Source organism: Anomaloglossus baeobatrachus, chromosome 6, assembly GCF_048569485.1.
Source record: "Anomaloglossus baeobatrachus isolate aAnoBae1 chromosome 6, aAnoBae1.hap1, whole genome shotgun sequence".
Lineage (NCBI taxonomy): Eukaryota > Metazoa > Chordata > Amphibia > Anura > Aromobatidae > Anomaloglossus > Anomaloglossus baeobatrachus.
Genome location: NC_134358.1, coordinates 69900722 through 69925921, shown reverse-complemented (window position 1 = coordinate 69925921; position 25200 = coordinate 69900722). Strand labels below are relative to the sequence as shown.

Sequence of the window (25200 nt, the reverse complement as noted above, 5' to 3'; positions counted from 1 at the left end):
TATCTATCTATCCATCCCATGTATTGCAGGCTTTCCTGGTAGCTGAGCAGTGAGTGAGATGATCTGGCTCAGGACGCCTTCCATGTGATAACTACCGTATTTAATAATCTAATTACTTCCCATTCAGATGCCAATTATTTTGGCAAGAAGTGGTCCCTCTCAGCGGAGTCTCAGCAAACAATGAGACGTCACCTTGGTGTAATTACATTCTTAGAGGAAAGTAAGTTTCAGCAGTGTCCGGACGCAGGACTTGCGGCAGATTACGCGGGTGTCTTCATTTCTGGAGTGTGCGGTGCGTGGCCGTTTTAGGAGTATTGCTGCGGCAGCACAGTGTTTATCAGGAGGAGATTAGTTCTGTTAGGCTACATGCGCACGCTGCTTTTTTTGCTGCTTTTTTGCTGCTTTTTTGGCTGCAGTTTTGTCAGCAGAACTTTCTGACATCTGACTTCCCAGCAAAGTCTATGAGAAGTCAGATTTGTCATGCGCACATTGCAGTTTATTTGTCAGCGTTTTTTTTGTCAAAAGTTTGTGACAAAAAAAATGCACCATGTTCATTCTTCCTGCGTTTTTGTCAAGATTTGTCACCCATTGAAATCAATGAGGGCATCAAAAACGCAGGAAAAAATGCATGTTATCAAAAGTGGTGCATTTTACCTGCCTTTTACCTGCGTTTTTGCTAGCAAAAACGCAGGTGATTTGTCAGGAAGTGAGGTCAAGCAAGTGGTCCCGTCCCGTCCTCCATGTGTTCCCCGAAGTACCGCTGTCCCCAGGGGAGATGATGTGGAGGACGGGAATATCAGCAGCGGCAGCGAGAGGGGGATGGACATTGGCAGCTGAAAACATTGATTTTTCCCTCTCGCTGCCGCCGCCGCTGATAGTCCCGTCCTCCACGTGTTCCCCGAAGTACCGCTGTCCCCAGCGTGCACGCACAGGGGAGATGATGTGGAGGACGGGACTTATCAGCAGCGGCAGCGAGAGGGGGATGGACATTGGCAGCTGAAAACATTGATTTTTCCCTCTCGCTGCCGCCGCCGCTGATAGTCCCGTCCTCCACGTGTTCCCCGAAGTACCACTGTCCCCAGCGTGCACGCACAGGGGAGATGATGTGGAGGACGGGACTATCAGCAGCGGCGGCAGCGAGAGGGAAAAATCTATGTTTTCAGCTGCCAACGTCCATCCCCCTCTCGCTGCCGCCGCCGCCGCTGATAGTCCCGTCCTCCACGTGTTCCCCGACGTACCGCTGTCCCCAGCGTGTACGCACAGGGGAGATGATGGACCCCTCTCACCGCCGCCGCCGCTTAAAGTCCCGGGCTCCACGCTCCTGCCGGCTCCACGCTCCTGCCGGCTCCACGCTCCTGCCGGCTCCACGCTCCTGCCGGCTCCACGCTCCTGCCGGCTCCACGCTCCTGCCGGCTCCACGCTGTAGCGCGATCAGCTGAGCTGTCACTGAGGTTACTCGCGGCCACCGCTGGATTCAGCGGTGGCCGCGAGTAACCTCGGTGACAGCTCAGCTGATCGCGCGGCTGTCTCCATTTGCTGCATGGAGGTGACCGGAGCGGCGGTGTCTGCTGCTTCTCCGGTCACCTGCATGCAGCACAGCTGGATGCGACGCTGGAGCATGCTGGATTACGCCGGACATGGAGGGTTTGTCGGGGTTAATAAATTGGTAATGAGGGAATGTGTTTGTGTTTTTTATTTCTAATAAATGATTTTGTGTGTGTTTATTTACTGTAATTTACAGATTAATCATGGAGGGTGTCTCATAGACGCCTGACATGATTAATCTAGGACTTATTGGTAGCTATGGTAAGCGGATATGTCTGGCTCACAGTTGTACAATATAGGTGCCCAGAAAAAATGGTAGTCAATAGTATAGTAATAAATCTGGCACACTGAAGTTATGACACATGAAACGTTTCTTTAGATTGCTGAATTTAATTTATTAGTGCAAAAAGTTGAGACTAATTTATCCAATTTATCCAACGTTTCGACCGTATCTTATGGTCGTTGTCAAGGACAAAATTATCTATAGCAACACTGTGAAGATATGCATTCAATGCTAAATGGACATCACCATTGGGTATAATGGGATCAGAAAAATCGATCCTCACATACTATCAGTTAGATATAAAGAAGATGGCCAAGACCTTTATTGCAGGACTGGGAAAACGCAAGTATATGTTGTTGTTTTCTGGTTTACTGGACAGAAACCATAACACAAGACACTAGTGGGAGTAGAGTGATTCCCACACTGAATGTTTCTTAGTTACCTCCAAATGAGAAAATGCTTATTACAGTGTTTCTGGACAATGATTGTCTGGTACTGCTACCATGGGAAACAGGGAATACATGTCCCTTTAAGACTCTGGAAAGGTAAATGGGAACTCACAAGCAAAGAGTTGCTAGGTAGATTTGTGGAGGAACAAGTCTTATGATGCTGGTGTTGGATATAGGTCCCTGGATAGCGCTATCCAGGGACCTATATCCAACACCAGCATCATAAGACTGCTTGTGAGTTCCCATTTACCTTTCCAGAGTCTTAAAGGGACATGTATTCCCTGTTTCCCATGGTAGCAGTACCAGACAATCATTGTCCAGAAACACTGTAATAAGCATTTTCTCATTTGGAGGTAACTAAGAAACATTCAGTGTGGGAATCACTCTACTCCCACTAGTGTCTTGTGTTATGGTTTCTGTCCAGTAAACCAGAAAACAACAACATATACTTGCGTTTTCCCAGTCCTGCAATAAAGGTCTTGGCCATCTTCTTTATATCTAACTGATAGTATGTGAGGATCGATTTTTCTGATCCCATTATACCCAATGGTGATGTCCATTTAGCATTGAATGCATATCTTCACAGTGTTGCTATAGATAATTTTGTCCTTGACAACGACCATAAGATACGGTCGAAACGTTGGATAAATTGGATAAATTATTCTCAACTTTTTGCACTAATAAATTAAATTCAGCAATCTAAAGAAACGTTTCATGTGTCATAACTTCAGTGTGCCAGATTTATTACTATATTATTGGTAGCTATGGGCTGCCAATAACTCCTTATTACCCCGATTTGCCAACGCAAAGAGCCGGGTACAGTCCCAGAACAGCCGCATCTAATGGATGCGGCCATTCTGGGCGGCTGCTGACTGATATTGTTAGGCTGGGGGGCTAACCATAACGTGGAGCTCCCCATCCTGAGAATACCAGCCTTCAGCCGTATGGCTTTATCTGGCTGGCATTAAAATTGGGGGGGACCGCACGCCGTTTTTTTTAATTATTTATTTATTTCTAATTTTTTTTTTTTTTCAATTCAACAAGCTTTTTGGGCTTGTTTGAACTGAAAAATACATGAAACAATTGTTGACAAAACTGCAGCCAAAAACGCACCAAAAAAGCAGCAAAAAAGCACCAAAAAAGCACCTACATTTCTTGTGACATTTCCAGGCTCTCTCTGACAAGGTGCAGTTTTGGCTGCAGTTTTGGCTGCATTTTGTGAACACGAAAAAGAAGCAGCGTGCGCATGTAGCCTTAGAGATGTGCTCAACAAATACCCCCGATTTAACTATGGCTGCATTTTCCAGTCCTGGCAGAGGGAGAAGCCACATAGAGAATTAGTTCTAAGCATTTTCCTGTGCTTCTACAGCACTGGTGGCCCCAGACAGAACAGGCCGTGTGCGAGACCAGTATTCGGGTACTCTGTAGTGCAATAAGTCATCATAATGCACAATTCCACCTGCTTTGGATGTGGTCGTGGTCCCTTTATCTCTTGGGCCCCTGTTCGTCCTCACCAATGATATGTCCGCCCCTGATCTACTAGAACATAGGAGGGGTGTACTTTTTTATTTATATTTTTACAAAAAGCACTGGGAAAACTTCACCGTGGCAGTGGGAAGTCCCCACCATTTGGCAACCTAATATCCCACCACAATGGCTTTTGGCCCCTTTACCCCAACACTATATAAGTTCCAGGGTCCCTATATGATGCGGACCACTAGCTGATGGATTTTTATGTGATAAGGGGTTTTCTGAGCTTTCTGGCTGACAATCTTTGTGATTTATATATGTTTATATCCTACTTGCTAACTTTTGGACTTTCTGGACTCTTTATACCTTACTATGGCCACTTTTAAAGACCACACTCAATCCATGCATGTTCTCCCACCCACTTTAGGCTATGTGCGCACTAGAAGGTGTCTTTTTCTCAAAGAAAATCTGGACCCTCTTAAAGAATCCCGCACCTGTGGTAAAAAAACGCATCTAACTGCAACGAAATACGCATAGGTTTTGCCGTAGTTTGGTGCGGATTTGCCGCGGATTTACTTTGGATTTTCCGCGGGTTAGTCACTGTGGATTTTTACCATTGTCTGTGGCAGAAACCGCAGGTACCTGTGGAAAAGAAGTGACATGCTCATTAATTCCGCAGCGGTAAAATCCATGGTAAATCTGCAGCGTGCGCACATAGCCTTACACCCATTTTCTGCCCCCTGGACCCCTCCATATTGTCTTCCAAGATATGCCACGGTGCAAGAAACCTTCTAAGGCTATGTGTGCATTAGAAAATAAAATTTTCTTAAGAAACATCCACACCCTCTGGCAGAATACCGCACTCGCGTTTTTGCCGCAGTTTGCCACGGTTTTGCCGCGTTTTTTCCGCAGGTTGATCCTTGCGGTTTTTTACCATTATCTATGGCAAAAACTGCAGGTACCTGCAGAAAAGAAGTGACATGCTCATTCTTTTTGCTGCAGAAATTCTGCAGGAAAACCTGTAGGGGAAAAAAACCGCAGCGTGCGCACAGCATTTTTTTTTATACCATAGGTTTTGCTGGGGAATGACCGCAGAAAGGTTATGAACATTTTCTGCAGCAATTCATGCAGCAAAACCGCGGCAGCGTGCGCACAGGGCCTAAAAGTTGTGATTTTTAGAAGGTTTGGGCAAAACCTTGGCCCATTCCAGGATTTTGCGACGTCACCCCTTTTCCCCAAAGTTGGCAAATGTGGTTTATTTGTTGCTCCATGACTTCAGTGGTTTATTTCATGGAAGTATATCTCGACATAGAATTGACATCACATTCATGATGGGTGCAATGGAGTAAAATGAAACAAGTTATTTAAGTGGCATGCACCTTTTAATGATTTGGGCTTATTTTTCAGCTGCCTTGAGCCAGAGAAAGAAATGTGCTACAGTCGAAATGTGTGCATAAAAAAGTTGCAAAGTTATGAGCAAAAATTTGGCAATAGTTTTACACTAGATCTGTGGCACAATCTTTTTGATGAATCATCCTCAAAGCGTATTAGAAAGCTGCAAGACCTTTTATTGTACATTGATTTCTCCTAGGTGAACTCCTTGTAGTTTCACCATAATGGACAACCCACTTCAGAATGCAGCAGAAATCAGTCCACCACCCCGGGTCCTATCCCTGGCTCTCTTGTGAGAACAACAGATTAGCAATGAGAAGGTCACAACCAGCCCGGAACTTCCCCTGTAGCACAGCATAATATTCAGTCAAATGGTCATCCATATAATGTAAGGATGAGTGATGGCTTAACCCCTTCACCCCCGGCCACTAAAACACCCTAATGACCGGGCCATTTTTTGCAATTCTGACCAGTGTCACTTTGACAGGTTATAACTCTGGAACGCTTCAACGGATCCTGGCGATTCTGAGATTGTTTTTTCGTGACATATTGTACTTCATGTCAGTGGTAAATTTAGGCCGATATTTTTTGCGTTTATTTGTGAAAATTTAGGAAATTTGGCGAAAATTTTGAAAATTTCGCAATTTTCAAACTTTGAAAATTTATGCCCATAAATCTGAGAGATAGGTCACACAAAATAGTTACTAAATAACATTTCCCACTTGTGTACTTTACATCAGCGCAATTTTCGAAACAATTTTTTTTTCCGTTAGGAAGTTAGAAGGGGTCAAAGGTCATCAGCAAATTCTCATTTTTCCAACAAAATTTACAAAATAATTTTTTTTAGGGACCACATTACATTTGAGGTGACTTTGAGAGGCCGAGGTGACAGAAAATACCCAAAAGTGACCCCATTCTAAAAACTACACCCCTCACACTGCTCAAAACCACATCCAATAAGTATATTAACCCTTTAGGTGCTTCACAGGAACCAAAGCAATGTGGAAGGAAAAAATGAAAATTTTACTTTTTAACACAAAAATGTTACTTCAGCCATAAAATTTTCATTTTTACAAGGGAGAAAAGAGAAAGTGCACCCTATAATTTATTGTGCATTTTCTCCTGAGTACGCTGATACCCCATATGTGGTAAAAATCAATTGTTTGGGTGCACGGCAGAGCTCGGAAGGGAAGGAGCGCCATTTGAATTTTTGAACGCAAAATTAGCTGCACTCATTAGCGGACGCCATGTCGGGTTTGAAGACCCCCTGAGGTGCCTAACCAATGGAGCTCCCCCACAAGTGACCCCATTTTGGAAACTAGAGCCCTCAAATTTTTCTAGATGTTTGGTGAGCACTTTGAACCCCTGGGGGCTTCACAGAAGTTTATAGCGTTGAGCCGTGAAAAGAAAAAAATTTTTTTTTTACCACAAAACGGTTGCTTCAACTAGGTAGCTTTTTTTTTCACAAGGGTAACAGGAAAAAATGCACCATAAAATGTATTGTGCATTTTCTCCTGAGTACGCAGATACCTCATATGTGGTGGAAAGTAATTGTTTGGGCGCATGGCGGGGCTCAGAAGAGAAGGAGCGCCATTTGACAGCAAAATTGGTTGGAATCATTAGCGGACGCCATGTCACGTTTGGAGACCCCCTATGGTGCCTAAACAGTGGAGATCCCCCACAAGTGACACCATTTTGGAAACTAGAGCCCTCAAATAATTTTTCTAGATGTTTGGTGAGCACTTTGAACCCCTGGGGGCTTCACAGAAGTTTATAGCGTTGAGCCGTGAAAAGAAATTTTTTTTTTTTTACCACAAAACGGTTGCTTCAACTAGGTAGCTTTTTTTTTCACAAGGGTAACAGGAAAAAAAAAACCATAAAATGTATTGTGCAATTTCTCCTGAGTACGCAGATACCTCATATGTGGTGGAAAGTAATTGTTTGAGCGCATGGCGGGGCTCAGAAGAGAAGGAGCGCCATTTGACTTTTCAAACACACAGACGCAGTGCACTGATCGGCCGCTGCAGGACGCACGGTCGGATGCGATAAAAAAAAGCGTCGGGGATACGTAAAAAAAAAAGTCACGCCAAAAATTGACCATGGATGCAGATACGTTATGTGCATCCCTGATCAGCGCTTGGCGGGACGCACGGACGGATGCGATACAAAAAGCGTCGCAAATACGGAAAAAAGTCACGCCAAAAATTGAGCAGGGATGCCGATCCGTTATCTGCATCCCTAATCAGCGCTCGGCGGGACGCACGGACGGATGTGATACAAAAAGCGTCGTGAATACGGAAAAAAGTCACGCCAAAAATTGAGCAGGGATGCCGATCAGTTATCTGCATCCCTAATCAGCGCTCGGCGGGACGCACGGACGGATGTGATACAAAAAGCGTCGTGAATACGGAAAAAAGTCACGCCAAAAATTGACCATGTATGCCGATCCGTTATGTGCATCCCTGATCAGCGCTCGGCGGGACACACGGACGGATGCGATACAAAAAGCGTCGGGGATACGGAAAAAAAAGTCACGCCAAAAATTGAGCAGGGATGCCGATCCGTTATCTGCATCCCTGATCAGCGCTTGGCAGGACGCACGGACGGATGAGGTGTAAAAATGGACAGGGGATACGGAAAAAAAAAAGTTATACTCACAGTACCCAGAGGACTAGCAGGAGGATCACTGACCAGAAGAGCTGCAGAGGAACAGATGGCAGAGAGATGGACAGCTTTACAGGAGCAGCAGGCAGATCAGCAGAATGCCCAGGAAGGACCCAGCGATGGACGCAGATGTGATCAGGCCGGTGAAGACAGGTAAGAGGACGTCGGGGGAGAGCAGAGGGGGAGAGGGGGGGGCGTGAGAGCAGAGGGGGGGAGCAGAGGGGGAGGGGGGTAGAGCAGAGGGGGAGACCGGAGAGGGAGCTGCAGAAGCAGAACAGAGATAATGGGGGAGGCAGTCAGATCGTGGGGGGAGTAGATCGGGATGTCGGGGGGGGGGTTGGGGGGAGCAGATCGCGGGGGGGGGCACGGCAGGGGCTATCACGGCAGCGCGCAGGGGCACCACGGGAGCGCGCACGGGCTGCAAAGTGAGCACAGTACTCACGTGCAGCAGCAGCGGTGACCTCAGCTACGGCGGCGGCAGCAGCAGCGGTGGCGTGGTACCACAAGTACCAGCCACTGCACGCTGCAGACATGTTGGGGGAGGGCTCGCAGGCCAGCACAGGCCTGGGGAGGGCGGCCACCAGCAGATCAGACCGCCCCACTGCACACTGATTGGAGCGATTGCGCGTCATAGCACGATCGCTCCAATCAGTGCTGCAGGGGCTGGGGGCGGCATGTTTGAGGTCCACCTATGATATGCTGCAGCAGCTGCGGCATCTCATAGCTGGATCTCACAGGATCGCACTAATTCGGGCATTATTTTTGCCGAAATTAGTGCGATCGATGTGGTTGGCGGTTCAGATTTGAACAGCCAATCACATCGATCGTCGATAGGGGGTGGCGATGCCGCCCCCCCTGGGGTCAAGCAAAGGTCCCCTGCTGTAAGAAACAGCAGGGGACATCATTTGAAAGCCGTTGCTATGGCCATGGCAATCAAATGAAGTTTAGGCAGTAAAATTACGTCCCTGGTCGTTAAGTCACGTTAAAATAGGACGTAATTTTACTGCCCGCGGTCGTGAAGGGGTTAAAGAGGTTTTCCACTACTAATATGATCCCCTTTCTTTTATCCTAACTCTTCCTAACTAACCCTTCCCTAATATACTTCTGCTATCCACTCTGCTCCTGTAAGTTTATCTCTAAGGCTAGTTTCACACTTCCGTTGGGCGAAATCCGCTGGGTCTGTTGCTGCGTCGTTTTGACGCATCCATTATTTTTGTGTTGTCAACAGATGCAACGGGACCGTTATTTCACAGGAATCTGTTAGCTGATTCCTGTGAAATAACGGACCCGTTGCATCCGTTTGGCGTCCATTAGGCGTCCGTCTAACGGAATGCGTCGGCTCTGTTTTTGTTGTTTTTTTCCATTTTTTTTCATTCTGGGCATGCTCAGTAGAAATTAGCGGAATCCAGCGGCGGATTCCCTTGTAAAGCACTTTGCAACGGAATCCGCCACCATAGGGATCCATTATAACTATTGACGGATGTAACGGAATCCGCCGCTTGGCATCATTTCAACGCAAGCAATTAATGTTACATGCTGCGTTCCTTCCGCTCGGCGGAAGCAACGCAGCGTCGCCCAGCGGAAGCAACGCAGGTACTTTTAGCACAATCCGTCATCCGTACAAGTCTATGGGAAACAGCGGAATCCGTTAACGGATTCCGCTGTTTTCCAAAATGGCGGATTGCAACTGAAGGAAAACAACGCAAGTGTGAAAGTAGCCTAAGAGGTGCGAAAATACCTTTAAGGCCTCGGTTCCACTTGCGACTTGCACGGACGAGTGCAATCTGATAAAAATCAGATTGCTCTAAGGCTATGTCCGCACTTTGCGTCGAGGTAGTTGCAGTTGAAAATGCATCCTCTGGCAGAAATGGTTTTTGCCAAAGTTGCTTTTGATCACGGAAACGCGATAAATACGCGTGTGTTTTACCGCGTTTTAGCCGCGTTTTTAGCTCTTTTTACATGCTTTTCCATTGCTTAAAGACAGATGTGTTTTGATTACAAATACACTACTAAATAAAGTTTTAACATACAACCACTATGAAAAAAGGAAAAAAAATGAAAACATATAATTTTATAAATCATAACGAAAATAGTTTTATTTTATATAATTATAGCGGTTTTATACTATTTATGGCTAAAATAACAATAAATTAATATTTTTCATTAATTTAATTGTCGGACTATGTGTGTGTGTAAAGGGACATATCATTCCATTATTTCGATGTCATAAATCCATGCGTTTATGTAGTCCAAAGCGCAGTGTTTCTGCACCTAAAAAGCAGGTAAAATGCTGGAATTTTGATGTTTGTTGCTTTTTGCCATTTCTCATTGACTTCAATGTTAGCAAAACGCAGCCCAAATGGCAAAAACAATTGACATGCTGCTTCTTTGAACGCTGAGTTTTTGCCCAAAATTATGCAAATTAAACGCAGCGTTTGAACAGGAAAGTGCGCACAAGAAATCCGCATTTTCCATAGACTTTGCTTGAAAATCAAAACGCATGCCTTTTGGCATGAAAACGCTGCAGTTAAAAACGCTGCGGAAACGCAGGTAAAAACGCAAAGTGCGGACATAGCCTAACTCTAAACTATGGGGCAGTGTCCATCAGCGATTGATTTCTCATGCCATATCGGCATGAGAATTGAATCGCAGCATGCTGCGTTTGGCAGTGAGTCTCAGCTCACACACCCTCATACAAGTCTATGGGAGCGTGTAAAACATCGCACTGCACTCGCATGTCATCCGACCGCAGTGTGATGTACGCAGAGACAGACAGCGGAGGAGAGAGAAAAAGTGCTCTCTCTTCTCCACTGCTGTGATCCGATCGCAAGACCCTTGGCTGATGCTCACAGCAAAAGGTCATTAGCATATCGCTTCAGATGCTCTCACATCGTAAGCTATGCGCAAGTGAAACTGAGGCCTTATTGTTGTTATAGCTTTGATCCTTCCTGCTGCACACCGGAATCAGATCAACTGAGGATATGTCAATTTTCATGGCTAGGAGACTGCTATCAATGAGCTGGTTGATGCTATTTCTCTTTTGTTAGGAAATCTTCTTCATGGCTGCTCCTTGATTCGAACCAGTGACCTTTCATTTGGGAATCAACCTAATAACACACTGAGCTATTAGGGAATGTGAGAACAGGTTGTAATTTGTGGTATACAGGAAGAAAAAGATTTTTCCACCTCCAGGAGCAAAACAGTAACAATGCAGTGAGATGACAAGAATCTTTATAACTAATCATATGCTAAATAGTTGCAAGTCAAAATTACTTATGAGATAGCCAAGATGTCTATAAAATGAAGGTAGTCTCATGTTCGAAGCTGTTGTGGATGATGAGACATGGAGCCTGAAACTTCAAAACATTGTTATCCTTTTGCTTGTCAGTGTAGGCACAAATGGAGCCTCACCTACAAAGCTTAAAGAATGAGGTCCCAGGTATTATACCTACTTGAATAAAGGAGACATTTTTCTCATGAACTTTGAACTGTATGTAACAGAGTAGCAGTAAATGTCCGGCTCCTTGTGCTCCCTGATCACTCGCCCGGCGCGCTTCGCTGTCCTGTTCTCTGACCCCGGTCATTATTTACATGCAGCATCTATATTCACTTTCCCCCTTTGGGATAAATCTGTTTTTTTATGTCTGATTGGCCTTTTATTTCATTTTATTTTAATTTATTTTTTTTTTTTTTATAGAAATCTTTTATTTCTATGTAGACAACATAATTGTACATTTATCTATTATACGTCTTTACTGAAAGGCCTGAAAGCAGTTGACTGATTAATGCTCAGCAGAGACGCTGCATCTTTAATCTCGCTGACAGTCTTTGGCAGCTGTCATTGAATTTCAACTGAACAGAGACTTTTTTTTTGTCTTTTTTTTTTTTTTTTTTCTTTTTTGTGTCAGAGTGTTGCAAGAAGAGAATTGTGCTTCATTGTAAAATTTGTAAAGTGCTTTCTAAACTAATTTACTGCTTTGAACGCTGCGTAGGAAGCGGGGAGAAATTGATGTCGATGTTTGTGTAGGAGGTGATCTTGGTGATGTAAGCAACATGTAAAAAATTACGTTGGAATCAATTGTACCCGACAATCAAAGGGTTTTGCCACCTACTGCCGAGTTTGAGCACAAGAGGGAAAACTGACGGGTGAGATTAAAAAATAAAAATATAAGGCTATGTTCACACAGTGCATTTTTGGTGCTTTTGTTTTTTTGCATGTTTATTTTCATTGGTTGTATACAAAAACATGGTAATAAAAAGCTGATTTTTACAATACCAGCAAAACCTGATATTCCAGAAATCTCATGCAGACAGACACGCTTTTTTTCCTGAAAAAAATGGTATAAAACCTGCTTCTTTGCTATGTTTCTGAAAGGAACAGCATGTCAATTATTTCAGCATTTTGAATGCTTTTTTTCCACAATTGAAAGCAATGAGCGTGAAAAACACAGCAATGCATTTTTTGTGCATTTTTGGTGTGTTTTTTGATGCTTTTTTGTGCATTTTCAGCGTTTTTTTCTGCATTCTTGGTGATTTTTTTTGGTGCTTTTTTTGTGCATTTTTTGATGTTTTTTGTGCATTTTTGGTGAGGTTGTTTGGTGCATTTTTGGTGTGTTTTATGCATTTTTTGTGCGTTTTTTTGTGCATTTTTAGTGTATTTTTGTGCATTTTTTAGTGTTTTTTATGCATTTTTGGTGAGGTTTTTTTGGTGCTTTTCGGTGTTTTTTGGTGCTTTTTTGTGCACTTTTGGTCAGTTTTTTTGGTGCTTTTTGATGAGTTTTTTTTTTGTGCATTTTGGGTGTGTTTTTTTGTGCATTTTTTGGTGAGTTTTTTTGATGCTTTTTCGTGCATTTTTTGGTGCATTTTTGGTGAAAGAAACTAGCTTTATTTAAACATGGGCTATAGACAAATGAAACACCAAAAACGTAGCATAAAACACAGCTTTTTTACTGCCAAGAAAATGCCCCGTGTGAACATAGCCTAAAAAGAGTAAAAGATGCAATTTAAAAAAGTTTAAAAAACAGCCGTTTATTGTTCGCAGTTTCGATGAAGAGCTAAGTGTCTCTATTATTTAAGACAAATCTCGAGTAGTTGGATCCGACAGTCACATATTGGGTTTATATATTTCTATACATCAGAGATATATACTTTCTGATGGAAGTCACTGAAATATGCCACTGTGTGACATAAGCTAATGGCTTACTGCATGGACTGCAATGGATTGCAAATAGCCCATAAAATCCCTCCAAGGACAACATCTGTAAGGAGTTTGTATGTTCTCCCTATGTTTGTGTGGGTTTCCTCCGGGTACTCCGGTTTCCTCCCACACTCCAAAGGGGAAGTTTGATTGTGATCTCCGATGGGGACAGTGATGATGATATCAATAAAACACTGCGGGATATGAGGGCGCTAAATAAGCAAGCATACCCAATAAATAAAATGCTGAAATAATACTGACAGTGTCACCTGTGTTTTTATCATGTAGTGGCTAAATAATATAAAGTTTTCATATAATGCTTCCTTAACGAGCTCATATAAAACTGCCATACTGTGCCTACAATGTCAATGTCTGCTCTTTGTCAACTGGGTTCATCATTTTGCCACAATTTTTGCATATAACAGCGGCTCTAGCTGATAGAATTATACCTCCATACAAGGCCTAAATAATACATCCACATTGAGTCTACGTGGCACCAGAATTTTGTGCCCAAATAATATGAAATATCCAAAGAACACTTCCTTAAAGGAATTCACATTGCAATGTAGTGGTTATGAAAAACCTTCTCAAGAAAGGAGACATTGATAATTTTACAGTTTACTATTTGTTGCCAAGGTTACTGGCCACCTCTATTAACATTGGAACATCCCCTAGGCAAGTAGTCCACTGTTTGCAAGCACTTTTGTATAGATCTTTTCAGCGCCACTATGGTGCTGTCTGGATATGGCTTCTCCAATGCCGCAAAGTCAAAGCTGCTTGGGCTTGTAGCATCGTAGAGAGGGCCATTTGGGCCAGTGACGCAACTAGGCCGCTGGCCTGAATGATCAATCAATCAGGAAACACTCAGACCCCCACCAAGCAGGGTCCAGGGGAGCAGTGTGCTCCTGAAGATTGGTGAGAGTAACCCGGATCTGTTTTCATCTTTGGTCTGTATGGCCAGTGGTGTAGTGTATGTTTCCGTGGCCTGGGGCAAAGCATGTATTTTGTGCCCCTAAACCATAGACCAGTAAGGCTGCTTCCACACATCCGTTTTTTGCCGTGCGGCACAATCCGGCAAAAAACGGAAAGAACGAATCCGGCGTGTGTTGCCGCCTGATCCATTCTTTCACCCATAGACTTCTATTAGCGCCGGATTGTGCCGCATGGCCTTGCATTGCATCGGACTTTTGCCGCATCCGGCGTAAATAGCTGATCCGGCGGCTGGATGGAGCGCTGCTTGCAGTGTTTTTTGTCTCTGGCGAGAAAACAAATGGCGCCGGATACGACGCCCTGCGGCGTGAGTTACAATGAAAGCCTATGGGCGCCAGATCCGTCATCCAGCATATGATGGAATCCAACAACGCTTTTTTGAACTGCGCATGCTCAGTAGCACAATGGATCCGTCAAAAAACGGAAGGAACACATGGAAAAAAAACTGATGCAACAGATCAGTTTTTTTCGCCGGATCCGTTTGCATTATTTTTTTGCCACATTGTGCCGGACAACAAAAACGGATGTGTGAAAGCAGCCTTACCCTCCCAGTCCAATATTGACCCCTCATTACCCAAAGACATGTAGTCATCAAGAATACGTTTTGCACAGCAGTCTTGATGAAGAGTGCGATGGAGTAAGAGGTTCCTAATTCAGCAAGATGCGCATGCTCGGCCATGCCACCTGCTCATTAATCAGCAAGTTGTCACACATCTTATAGATCAAACATAACTTGAATTTTTGGGAAAAACCCTCCAATGTTGTAAAAATGATCTGTACAGGATATTCACTCTTAATACTGCTTATTTTATTTTTTTTTATTTTATGTACTGAACATGAGGCTCCCATGATAGCCCCAGTGGCTAAGACCCAGCATCTCTGGCATTTCATGGGACATGAGGCAATGGAATTTCCTCTATTCGTGACATAAAACTTAAAAAACTGAAGACAGAAGTGGTTATAAATTGCTTCTGTCTTCTCACCAGAGACAACTGTTAGGGCTGCTTCTCACTTGCGAGTTTCTCGCAGTAGAGCAATGCGAGCAAAACTCGCATTGGAATCGGACACATGTTAGTGAATGATTCAGCTCTCATCTGCGATTTTTTTCTCAGTCCAAATCGGACTGAGAAAAAAATCGCAGCATGCTGCTTTTTTGCGAGTTTCTACTGCGAGTCTCTCCAATGCAAGTCTATGGGAGCGTGTAAAAAATCGGATGTCACGGGACGGCACTCACACCATCCTAGTGACATCCGATTTTCTAAATACATTTCTCGCATGTTTCCTAAAACACTGGAAACGAGCGATGTCTCACAATGTCTGTCAATCACTATTCTCTGTCAGTCGGTCTCTCCCTCTCGGTCTCTATTCTCTCTCTGTCGGTCCGTCACTATCTCTCTCCCTCTCTCACAGTCTGTCGGTCATTTTCCCCTCCTCTCTCATACTTACCGTTCCCCGATCCCCGGCGCGGCGCTGCACGGTTTTCTCACTGCTGCGGCGGCTTTTACTATTTTGAAAAAGCCGGCCGCCCATTAAACAATCTCGTATTCCCTGCTTTCCCCGCCCACAGGCGCCTATGATTGGTTGCAGTGAGACACGCCCCCACGCTGAGTGACAGGTGTCTCACAGCACCCAATCACAGCAGCCGGTGGGCGTGTCTATACTGTGCAGTGAAATAAATAAATAAATAATTTAAAAAAATGGCGTGTGGTCCCCCCCAATTTTAATACCAGCCAGATAAAGCCATACGGCTGAAGGCTGGTATTCTCAGGATGGGGAGCTCCACGTTATGGGGAGCCCCCCAGCCTAACAATATCAGCCAGCAGCCGCCCAGAATTGCCGCATACATTATATGCGACAGTTCTGGGACTGTACCCGGCTCTTCCCGATTTGCCCTGGTGCGTTGGCAAATCGGGGTAATAAGGAGTTAATGGCAGCCCATAGCTGCCACTAAATCCTAGATTAATCATGTCAGGCGTCTATGAGACACCCTCCATGATTAATCTGTAAGTTACAGTAAATAAACACACACACCCGAAAAAATCCTTTATTAGAAATAAAAAACACAAACAAATTCCCTCATCACCAATTTAATAAGCCCCAAAAAGCCCCACATGTCCGGCGTAATCCACGGACCTCCAGCGTCGCTTCCAGCATGAAGGAGACAGGAGCTGCAGCAGACACCGCCGCTCCGGTCAACTTCACACAGCAACTGAAGACAGCCGCGCGATCAGATGAGCTGTCACTGAGGTTACCCGCTGTCACTGGATCCAGCGGTGGATGCAGCTGTGGCCGCGGGTAACCTCAGTGACAGCTCAGCTGATCGCGCTACTCACCTCAGTTGATGCTTGGAGGTGACCGGAGCGGCGGTGTCTGCTGCAGCTCCTGTCACCTCCATGCTGGAAGCGACGCTGGAGGTCCGTGGATTACGCCGGATATGGAGGGCTTTTTGGGGCTTATTAAATTGGTAATGAGGGAATTTGTTTGTGTTTTTTATTTCTAATAAAGGATTTTTTCATGTGTGTGTGTTTATTTACTGTAACTTACAGATTAATCATGGAGGGTGTCTCATAGACGCCTGACATGATTAATCTAGGATTTAGTGGCAGCTATGGGCTGCCATTAACTCCTTATTACCCCGATTTGCCAACGCACCAGGGCAAATCGGGAAGAGCCGGGTACAGTCCAAGAACTGTTGCATATAATGTATGCGGCAATTCTGGGCGGCTGCTGGCTGATATTGTTAGGCTGGGGGGCTCCTCAAAACGTGGAGCTCCCCATCCTGAGAATACCAGCCTTCAGCCGTATGGCTTTATCTGGCTGGTATTAAAATTGGGGGGGACCGCACGCTATTTTTTTTTAATTATTTATTTATTTATTTCACTGCACAGTATAGACATGCCCACCGGCTGCTGTGATTGGGTGCAGTGTAACACCTGTCACTCAGCGTGGGGGCGTGTCTCACTGCAACCAATCATAGGCGCCTGTGGGCGGGGAAAGCAGGGAATACGAGATTGTTTAATGAGCGGCCGGCTTTTTCAAAATAGTAAAAGCCGTGTGAGCAGTGTGAACGCCATGCAGCGCAGCGCCGCGCCAGGGATCGGTGAGTATGAGAGAGGGCAGCTAACTTCAGTCACTCGGGGGATTAGTGGTCACCGGTGAGCCCTTCACTGGTGACCGCTAATCAGGACGCGGCACAGACAGAGCCGCAGCATGACAATGAAGTCGGGTTAAGTTCACCCGAGTTCATTCTGATTGTGCGGCTCTGTCTGTGTCTGCTGTGATCTGCCGTTCAGCTCTGCTACATGGCTGTCTGTGTCTGCTGTCATCTGCCATGTAGCAGCGCTGAATGGCAGATGACATAGTAAAAAATACGCATTACACACGCATTACACACGCATTACACACGCATTACACACGCTAGTAAAATCATTAATTTATTCAGAAATAGCATCGCACTTGCGTTGCACTCGCACCTAACGTGAACTAAAATCAGCCGAATTTTTTTCAGCCCAGTCGGACCGATTTTAGTCGCATAGATGTGTTTCCACCCTTAGATAGGTAACTACTGCAAATAGTTTTTTTTGACAACTTGCTGGGAGATATTTATGCTCTATGTGTCTGTGTGTGGTCACCCAGTGATTGTGATGTGTTGTGCATGTAATATCCATTTTACTCACACTTGTGTTACACTGGCCAGACAATATAATATGTTGTGCTAATTTATTTTTGTTCCGTTTGGCTCACAGGTGATGTGGGTATGTAATTTGTGCCGAAAACAACAAGAAATCCTCACTAAGTCAGGAGCCTGGTTCTACAACAGCGGGTCAAATACAGCACAGAAGGCCGGGGAAGAGGCTCAAGCAGGGCTCCAGAACGAAGAAGCACCTCAGGAGAAAAAGGCTAAATTACAAGAGCAATCCCAATACCAGGGACCCTCAGGGGACTTAATTACACCAGCCTCAGAAAAGAGTCGATCACAAGGAATCGTAAGGCAAGATTCCATTAAAAATGGATCTGGAGTGAAGCATTCATCTGCAAGTGATCTGCCATCGGACAGGTAATAATGTCTCTTCTTCCTTTCTCTTTCTTGGTTATAATATTAGGAGGGTAAAAGGTGGGAAAGTGGATGTTACTGTTTATGCATCTTCAGTTTTTCCGGCTCTACTGGACATAGACTACTGTCTGATGACTGCATTTACAACTCGGATAAATTGGATATTATTATCCACTGCCTATAATGTTACATTGAACACCTTAGTAATATTTACTATCTCTCATATCAGATTCTTTCTTTCCTACCTCCTTCTATCCCTCCTATTTTTTCTTTCCTTTCATTTTTTTCTTTCCTTCCTTCTTTCTATCCTTTCCCTCCCTGTCTTACTTCACCTCTTTCCTTCCTTCCTTCCTGCCTTCCTTCCTTCTCTCCTTCCCTCCTTTACTTCCTTTTCATCCTTACATCATCTTTCCTTTTTTTTCTCATTTTCACTTTTCTTCTCCTTCCGTCCTCAATTTTTTTTAGTCAGATTCCAGTCAATTTTTTCTTTCTTTCCCCCTTTCTCCCTTCTTTTTTTCTCATATTTTATTTTCATTTCTTCATTCATTTTCATTTTTTTCTTTTCCGCCTTCCTTTTTTACTTTTCCTTCCTCCCTTCACACTTTCATTCCTATCGTTGCCTACTTCTTCCTCTCCATCCTTCTTTCTCTTCTCTCTGTTCCTACCTCCCTTTTTCTTCTATCATTACTGTTTTTCCTTCTGCTTTTCATTTTTTTGTCTTTGCTTCCTTCTTTCCATCCTTCTCCCTGTGTCTTAATTTCTTCCTTCTTCTCCCCTGCTTCTTTCCTTCCTTCCACTCTCCCCTCCTTCTCTCCCTTCCTCCTTTCCTTCCTCTACCTGCTTCATTTTCTTTCCTTTTTCATGCTTAGCCCATCTTTCCCTGTTTTCTTTCCTTCTCACTTTTGTTCTCCTAACTTCCTCAATTTTTTCCTAGCCATCTTCCAGTTCATTTGTTCCTTCCTCCTCTCCCTCTCTCCTTTCCTTTCTCTACCTGCTTCATTTTCTTTCCTTTTTCATGCTTACCCCATCTTTCCCTTTTTTTTCTCTCCTTCTCACTTTTCTTCTCCTTCCTCAACTTTTTTTTAGCCATCTTCCCATCCATTTTTTCCTTCCTTTCATCCTTCCATCTTTCACTTTGCTATATTTTATTTTAATTTCTCCATTGATTTTAACTTTTTTTCTTTACCTCCTTCTTTTTTTTCCTTTTGCTTCCTCCCTTCACACCTTCATTCTTATTGTTGTCGCCTTCTTTCTTTCCATCCATCTTCCTTTTCCTTCCTCATTTGCATTATTAGGACACGCTGCCCCACATTTTCCTTTTTAGGTTGCTGACCTCCATCTTTTTTGTACAGACTATGTGGCTACTATGAGGCCCATGGTTTATCCCTTTGCTATTATGTTTCGAGAAACTATTCAAGTTTAGCCAAGAAAGGTTTTGTGATTGGGCACAGAAGTGTAATGCTGCCACCAGGGGGAGCCAGAGCTCTGAAGCAGACGACACTACACAGAGCAATGAGAACCAGGAAGGAAATGCACAGCGTTCTCATGCACTGCCTAATCAGCACAGCTGAGAGGCAGAACTGCAGGGTATGTGAGGAATAGTCAGACAGGCTGGGTCAAACACCGTACGGGCAGAAGCAGGACCAGAGGAGCGAGCAGAAGCAAAGTCAAAGTCAGGCTAAGGTCAGTACCGGAGGAAGCAACCGAGTGGGGAAATAGGACGTGGGACACAGGACAGGAGGGACGACCAGGGGACGGAACACGGACAAGGGCACGGGGGCACAGGAACAGACAGATCAGGATATCACTCACAGGACCAGCAATCACAGGCAAAGCAGAGCTAAGCTTATAGCCGGCGCTGGTTCACTGGAAGTGTCAGCTTTTAAGGCATCCAGGGGCCGGAAGTGAGGTCCGAGAGAAGGCTCCGCCCCCTAGCCATGTGGATAGGGAGGCGAATCATGACAAGAAGGCTATAGGTGGCAACAAACACCATGCCCTTCTGTTCCAGGTGCAAACCCCGGCACCTCAATAGGAAGCCCTGTATAATTTTAGCTGTGAGACCTCTTCTCTTCTGGGTTTCCCTGGTCATGGGCCCACCATATTCATGGGGAAGTTTAATGCAAAGCCCAAAAACAAAAGGAAGAGGTATCAAGACCTATGATAAGAGAATGGACACAAATTATGAGGTTCCTCAGAATACATGATGACTGGCGTGAGATCACAATCTGTATTTGGCTGATTAACTACAACCCTAGAATTACATAGGGACGTCCACATCGCGGTGCGGTGGCCACAATGTGTGCCGCATTTTCAAGCATTTTCATTTTTAATTGCAGCCATCGATCAGCGCTTCCATTACCTGAAATACTGATTGACACTTGCATTTTCATTATTATAGGTATATTTTAGCATTTATTATAATAACTAGGACCCATGGTTGGAGCGTAGCATTCAGCTAATCTTTTGACATTTGAGAGATCAGTCTGTGCTCAATAGCTAATTAATGTGTTGAGTCTGCAGAACAAAATGTCGATATATCCCGTTTGTTGCTGTGTAAATCTGTTTTTATAATTACACAGGGAAATTCTGTGTTGGATTTAAATGTACTGAAACGTATGTGTATTGAAGTAGGGGGCGCATGAAAGACCAAAGAGGTTCTCTGGGACTATGGAATTCATGGGGTTTTCTCGGACTATGGAAGTCATGGAGTCTCTGGGACTACGGGATTCATGGGGTCTCTGGCACTATGGGATTCATGGGATGTCTGGGACTATGGGATTCATGGGGATCTCTGGGACTATGGGATTCATGGGGTCTCTGGGACTATGGAATTCATCAGGTTATCTCGGACTATGGAAGTCATAGGGTCTCTGGGAGAATGGAATTCATGGGGTTCTCTGAGAGTATGAAATTCATGGGGTCTCTGGGAGTATGGGATTCTCGTTTTCTTCGAGACGATGGAATTCATGTAGTTTTTTGAGACTAGAAAGTTCATGTGGTTCTCCAGGACTCCGGAATCCATGGGGGTCCTTTGGGATAAGGCAATTTATAGGGTTCTTTGGGATTATGGAATTTCAGGGGATCTCTGGGACTATGGAATTCATGGAGTTCTCTAGGACTATTGAATTTCTGGGGTTCTCAAGACTAAGGAATTCATGTGGTTCTCTAGGACTATGAATTTCATGCAATTCTCTGGGATTATGGGATTCATGGGGTCCCTAGGACTATGAAATTCATAGGGTATCTGGGAGGATGGGATTATGTGGTTCTCTGAGACTATGGAATTCATGTGGTTTTCTGAGACTAGAGGATTCAAGTGGTTCTCTGTGACTCTGGAATTCCTGGGGTCCTTTGGGACAAAGAAATTCATAGGGTTCTCTGGGACTATGGAATTTCTGGGGATCTCTGGGACCATGGAATTTCTGAGGTTCTCGAGACTAGGGAATTCATGTGATTCTCTAGACTCCGGAATTCCTAGGATTCTCTGAGAATAAAGAATTCACATAGTCCTCTAGAACTATGAATTTCATGGGTTTCTCTGGGACTATGGGATTCATGGTGTCTCTGGCACTCTGGAATTCCTGGGGTTCTCTCAGAATAGGGAATTCATGTGGTTCTCTGGGACTACGCAATTCATGGGGTTCACTGGGATCATGGGGTCTATGGGACTATAAAATTCATGGGGTTCTCTGGGACTATGGGATTCATGAAGTCTCTGGGACTATGGAATTCATTATATTTTCTGAGACTAGGGAATGCATGGGTTTTTCTGAGACTATGAAATTCTTTGGGTTCTTTAAGACTAAGTAATTCATAGGCTTCTCTGCGACTATGGAATTCATGGGGTTCTGTGAGACTTTGGAAGTCCTTGGGTTTTCTGACACTTGGAAATGTGTTTTTTTGGACTACAGGGTTGATTTGGTCCTCTGAGACAAATTCATTCATGTAATTCTCTGGGACTACAGAATTTCCTGAGTTTTTCTCTTGAACTAGGGAATTCATTTGGTTCTCTTTGTCTGTGGAATTCATGGGGACTCAGGAACCCATGAGCTTTTCTGCGTCCCTAAAATAATTGGTGGTGAAAACCTTTGCTGGAATACACTCTGTAGGAGAATCAGTACTAGCTGACCCCATTCTGGCAGACTCATGCTGCCCTTGTACTATATGATGGTCTTTGAATGGCCACCCCTGCCAGGGCTTCTTCTATAAAACCATTTGTTTACCGGATGTGCTTAGAGAATAAACAATTTTCATTTTGACATTAGACAGTCTAAATGGTTATTCCCAACATCACCTATCCACTGAACTCTGAGGTGCCAATCGTAATTGCGCCCCCCACTTCTTTCATTTTCTATGGGACTGCCAGACAAAAACGCTTGTTGCTGCTATCCCTGGCTCTCCTGTAGAATATAAATAGAACAGTAGCATGCATTTTTGCGATTTTACATTTCAGTAACTTGTTGAAGGTGTTTTAAGGTGGTTACAAGTTGTCGCCAATGGCTCTGAAGGAGTCTTTGACGTAGCGGTGAAATTGGAGACTCCCTTTAATTCATTTTGCCAAGTAGCCACCACCAACCTTAAGTCACCCATGGTGCCAAGTAGCCTCGACCAACCTTAATTCACCCATGGTGCCAAGTGGCCTCCACCAACCTTAGTTCACCCATTGCACCAAGGGGCCTCCACCAACCTTAATTCACCATCGGCCTCCACCAATCTTAATTCACCTATGTGCCAAGGGTCCTCCACCAACCTTAATTCATGCATGGTGCCAAGGGGCCTCCGCCAACCTTAACTCAGCCATGATGCCAAGGGGCCTCAACTAACCTTATTCAGCCATGGTGCCAAGGGTCCTCCACCAACCTTAATTCATGCATGGTGCCAAGGGGCCTCCGCCAACCTTAACTCAGCCATGATGCCAAGGGGCCTCAACCAACCTTATTCAGCCATGGTGCCAAGGGGCCTCCGCCAACCTTAATTCAGCCATGATGCCAAGGTGCCTCAACCAACCTTAATTCAGCCATGGTGTCAAGGGGCCTCCGCCAACCTTAATTCAGCCATGGTGTCAAGGGGCCTCCGCCAACCTTAATTCACCCATGCTGCCGAGGGGCCTCCGCCAACCTTAATTCAGCCATGGTGTCAAGGGGCCTCCACCAACCTTAATTCACCCATGGTGTCAAGGGGCCTCCACCAACCTTAATTCAGCCATGATATCAAGGGTCCTCCACCACCCTTAATTCACCCATGGTGCCAAGTGGCTTCCACCAACCTTAATTCAGCCATGGTGCCAGGTAGCCTCCATCAACCTTAATTCACCATGGTGCCAAGTGGCCTCCACTAACCTTAATTCACCCATGGTGCTAAGGGGCCTCCACCAACCTTAATTCACCCATGACTATGCAGCATTAGCAAAAGGTTGTGGCCCATTAGAACCTCATTTTATCACAATTTGGGCATTAGGAGGATGGCAGCTCATTAGAATACAGCCTGAGCAATTTTCTCAATTCTTCACCTCCAAACTACAAAGCTATGGAGAAAATGTAATGATGAAACATTTGTAGAATAACGCTGATGTGCCTTGGTGAGGAAACACAAAGCTCCCCTCCTCTTTAATTATGCAGCTCCACAATGTGAGGCCGCCCGACCGAATTTTTGCTCAACATTTGCTGCTAAATAGAATTTTTCAGTACAAACTATTTTAATGGTTTCTGCTGATGGCAACAGTCTGTTTGTCTTCTCAGCGTATAATGACATTTTCACACGGCTCTTTCCCCCTCCATAGGACAATGCTGAGATGTGCCGGAGAGAAGTGATTGAAAGACATGTCTCGCTATATTAAATAAGTGCCGCCACCAGTGCCGCCTTTCAGCTTCCCGATAGCTGCATCCTTGTAGGGGCTCTAGACACTTTCTTCCTGACCTTACATAAATGAATGGGAGCCAATGGTGTGCATTAGATAAGACAAAGTATAAAAGGGGATTTCATGCCGGGGCCTACACCAACGTCATGTGTAAGACCTCTCTGCTGATTTTTATAATCAGAGACCAATTTTCCTCCATAAATTGCATAAATTTGCTCTTTGGCACCATTGTCGGTAAAAGGGGCTGTCTGAGAAATGTAAAAAAAATGTGCTAAAATGAAGGAAAAAAAATCATGTCACCTATTAATATGTCTATGCTCGACGGTCCTTTTTACTTACCTATATTGATGACTTGTTATACATCCACCTACCTGCTGCGTCCGCTAAACATGTAAGCATAACCGCTAAGGACATTGATTGTCTGCAGAGGTCCCATGAATGTACACCATATGATTGCTGTGCAAAAGTAATGGGAAATAAAATGTCTTTTTTCATCTCCTGGACAATCCATACAAAAATGATCAATCAACAATTGGGGATAAAATGTATATTTATGAATTCCAGGACAAAGACGATCAATCAGCAATCATTATATGTTTATTTTAATAGATACTTTTAGTACCCAAACTTCCTTAGTTGTTCCTCCTGTAAATAAATAAATAAATTAATAATTTGACTCCTGTTTGTTGGGATTTCCCTTGTTAAAGGGAATCTTGCACCAGTTTTTCCTCCCCCATCTGAGAGCAGTAAAATGTACAGACAAAGACCCTGATTCCAGTGATGTGGCACTTACTGGGCTTTTTGCTGTCATTTTGATAAAATCAATGTTTTCTCTGCTGCAGATCTAGCAGTGATACAGAGCTCATAAATATGCTGGACTTCCTTTAGCATGCCAAGTAGTCCTGTAATAATAATCTACTGCTGATTAAACAGGGATTTTATCAAAAATACACTAAGCAGCCCAGTAAGTGACACATGGCTGGAATCAGGGTCTCTGCCCCTACATTATGCTGCTTTCAGATTAGCGAGACCTAATATCCCTCCACTGAGTATAGGCATATAACCCATTGAGAGAAAAAGTGACCAAAAAAATAAATAATAAGATATAAAATTTTATTTTATTGAAAATGTCAATTAAAAACATATAACAACAATACAGTGATAAATAAAAGGCAGGGGAATTCCCAGATAGTGGCAGCGGAAACAAATCTAAAATGTCAGTGCATATACAGAACTTTACATATTGCCATATAACATACATTTAAGAGGAAAGTGCAAAAAGTGTTGTGCAAAGATGCA

At 44.2% G+C, this 25200-nt stretch overlaps 1 protein-coding gene across 47 annotated transcripts in view; it reads left to right on the top strand.

Annotated features, from left to right (window-relative positions):
- RIMS2 (regulating synaptic membrane exocytosis 2) overlaps positions 1-25200 on the top strand; it is a 990720-nt gene that overhangs the window by 261648 nt on the left and 703872 nt on the right. For all 47 annotated transcript variants that reach the window (XM_075353016.1, XM_075352970.1, XM_075352974.1 and 44 more), the window contains one exon: positions 17737-18047. In XM_075353016.1, the coding sequence (XP_075209131.1) occupies positions 17737-18047 (311 nt within the window). The remainder of the gene's footprint in view (positions 1-17736; positions 18048-25200) is intronic.